The sequence below is a fragment of the Fopius arisanus genome, unplaced genomic scaffold (assembly GCF_000806365.1).
Source record: "Fopius arisanus strain USDA-PBARC FA_bdor unplaced genomic scaffold, ASM80636v1 scaffold00056, whole genome shotgun sequence".
Lineage (NCBI taxonomy): Eukaryota > Metazoa > Arthropoda > Insecta > Hymenoptera > Braconidae > Fopius > Fopius arisanus.
In genome coordinates, this window is record NW_011887795.1 from 852,756 (window position 1) to 855,798 (window position 3,043).

Here is a 3,043-nt window from a genome sequence, read left to right on the forward strand (position 1 = left end):
TTTTTTTTTCTTTTTTTCCAGTAATTAACGCACATTCCGGAGAATTATCTAAGTAATTAGTGAGTGTAATGGAAAATTCATCAGATAATTCTAAATTCAGGGAAAATGTCTTGCTTCACTAAAAGTTTTAATAGGAATTTTAACAAGACTAACTTTTTACTTTTTCAACAAGAAACAACAAAGGAGAGTAAATAGGAAAGTGGTTTTTAAATTGTATGTCGTCACCCCGAAACTATCACCTTATTGGAACGGTTTTTTACATGGGGAAATTGTTCATGAAATTTTCCATTACACATTGTACGCGCAGACTCACCCGTACAGAATTATTTGCAATTAAATTGAATTATTGTAATTATTGAGAGTTATTGTAATGAAAGAATAATAAATAATACATTGGAGACTCTAAGATGATAGAAATATTTGTTAAAATATTAATTTTTAATAATTGAAAAATGGCACATTTTGCAGGATCATTTTTATTTTTATCTTAACAATTCCAAACACTCATATCAATATCATTGCAGGAAATCTTGTAGGAAATATTATGCTCCAAAATGACTGATAATTTTGGAGGACAAAATAATAGTATTTTTCTAAATCTGAGTGTGTTGCTATAAATATATAGGATTTACCATTTTTGTGTGATTTTATATTCGTAATTTATATTTATTATTTTCCGTAAATCGGTAAGTTAATAACTTTATTTTAATCTAACAAAAAAAAATAACCAAATGGTAAAATACTAAATATTCATGGGTATGCATCAAAATATTAAGAAATAAACAGAAGATTCTTCATAATTGCTTTACTTACATTTTTTCACAATAACTGCCCACTTTCCAATCATTTCAGAAATATTTCTTCAGGTGTTCGACGCTGAGCTATATTATGTTATCTGTATATATTAAAATTTTTCCTCACCAGAATTACTTACCTTCTAAATAATTAATTATTAAATTTTTCCAGTTTTTCCAATTTAATGATTATTTTAGTTATGGAGACATGATTATATTAGATGGAGACATTTTCAAATTTTTTCGATGAAATAATTAGTGTGCTAAATAATTTTGATTTATTCGATTCACTTTATTTCCAACTATATGGGTTTTACACGGTTTACAATATTTCTAAAACAATTTTCTCATTTATCGGATTTAATACATCATGTATGCGCGCCATAGGCCACGTCTATAGAAATCCCCACTTCTGCTAAAATGCGGCTAGTTCGAGGAGGTAAGTATGTGGGGTATAAAACCTAGCAGTCGTCTTTCCAAATGCTAGTTCAATCCAACGCGTTCCCTCGATACATTACCAGTCATTTCTCCCTTTTATTTCCATCAGTAATAATTACACTTCCGTGAGAACCACAGGTAAGCCAAATGGCATTTTCCAAATTTCAATGATCTTCCACAGATGTTATCTTTATCTCATTACAATAATGATCCTTAGGAGTTCAGAATGGAGTCCCATGTACCCAATTCACCATCCCGATGCACGTGGACACGAAGTGGAACTAATTCACCGCATATTAAACGTGACGTGTAAGTTCGATGACTGAAATTATCCGCTGGCAATAATTCAATGTTTTGATGAGGAGGGGACACTTATTTTTGAGGTGATTAACATGTGGTAATTAGGGTGTAACGTCCCTCGACGTTGACAACGCTGTTGTTTTTTTCAACGTTGAATGTCGGGAATTGAATACTATTGAATTCGCCTGAATTGATTGAGAATTGAAAAGGTGTATTAAATCGTGTCGCGTAAATATGTCAAATACAGAAATTTCAACTCTGGATGTTTAAGGATATTTATCAAGAATTCCAATATTTATAAATATTGGTGTGGTTTAAACGAGAGATGAAGCTATATCCCCTTTATTTTGATAAAAATTTTAACCCACAAACATTCCTCATTCAGGAAAAAGGTTTACAAAAAATCAAACCTATGCCAAAACGTGCGTTTAAATGTTCAACAATGATTTGAAATATTTTCTTTATTATCTAGAAACTCCAAATTTTTCTCTGCTCGTTTGCTTCAGCTGAATTTTCCATATGGCCTTCTACTTTTATTTAGATTCACAGACTGTTCTAGTACGTCAATTCTCAATTTGAATATAGATTTCATAAGCTCGAGTATGAGGAAATAATTGTTTATTTATTTCTGCCCGAACTATTGCGATTAATATTTCCTTAATACCAAACAAGTTAGTTCGACATGTTGGCACTTAAAAGATAATTGAATTTTTGTTGAAAGTGAAAAATCATCCTTAACGAGAACTACTCTAAGAAAGGAAACGATAAGAATAATTCGATTACTAGCTAGTGATTTTATCGTAGTCTATTATTATCGGAACGACTCCTGATTTCAACGCGACTGTACATTTATTATTGGAATCTGTGAAGAGTATAATTGAATTTTGAAATTTTTCGCCATGTCATACCTCATCGAGAGTCTTGGTCAATTTGATTAATTTTCTTTAGAAAATGTTTGGAAAGCAAGTTATATGCGAAAATCAATACTTCCAGTTTTTTTTGTTGGAAAGGAAGCATGAGATGGCATATTATATCTCTTTATTGAATAAGAACTAAAATACATATATATAATAAATGAGAACTATGCTGACTCTTGATAGATAATGGTTGACAGTTTTTCAAGTAGATTGCATTATTGATTACCCAAATAAAAATACTGTTAAAAGTATTGACAAAGAACAATTGAGTTTTGAAACTATTTTTTCAGTATAATTTTTTTCAGACTGCTCTCACGTTGCTTTAACCAACTATAGTTTCTTCATTTGAGAATTACAATAATTTGTATTGAGTAAAAAGTTGTATAGGCACTTTTTTTTATTTTAAACAAATTTCGTAGCAAAGGATTCTCATGACCACCAGTGACCACTGACTCTTCTAAGCAACATTTGAGTGGAATACGTTAAAAATCACAATATGACTTCATTGCGTAAAATACGTGAAATGATTTGAATTTAAAAGGAGCTACTTTTTTACAGCCATAATATAAACCATCACAACCAATGCAGGAAAAA

The 3,043-nt window shown here is 30.4% G+C and overlaps 1 protein-coding gene across 1 annotated transcript in view; it reads left to right on the forward strand.

Moving 5' to 3' along the window:
- Positions 1-1,046: 1,046 nt before the first annotated feature.
- The window catches only part of Cbs (Cystathionine beta-synthase), a gene marked incomplete in the record, with an annotated part of 8,527 nt that continues 6,530 nt past the window's right edge, over positions 1,047-3,043 (forward strand). The window contains 2 exon segments of the mRNA XM_011307911.1: positions 1,047-1,370; positions 1,450-1,541. Of these exon segments, the coding sequence (XP_011306213.1) occupies positions 1,459-1,541 (83 nt within the window).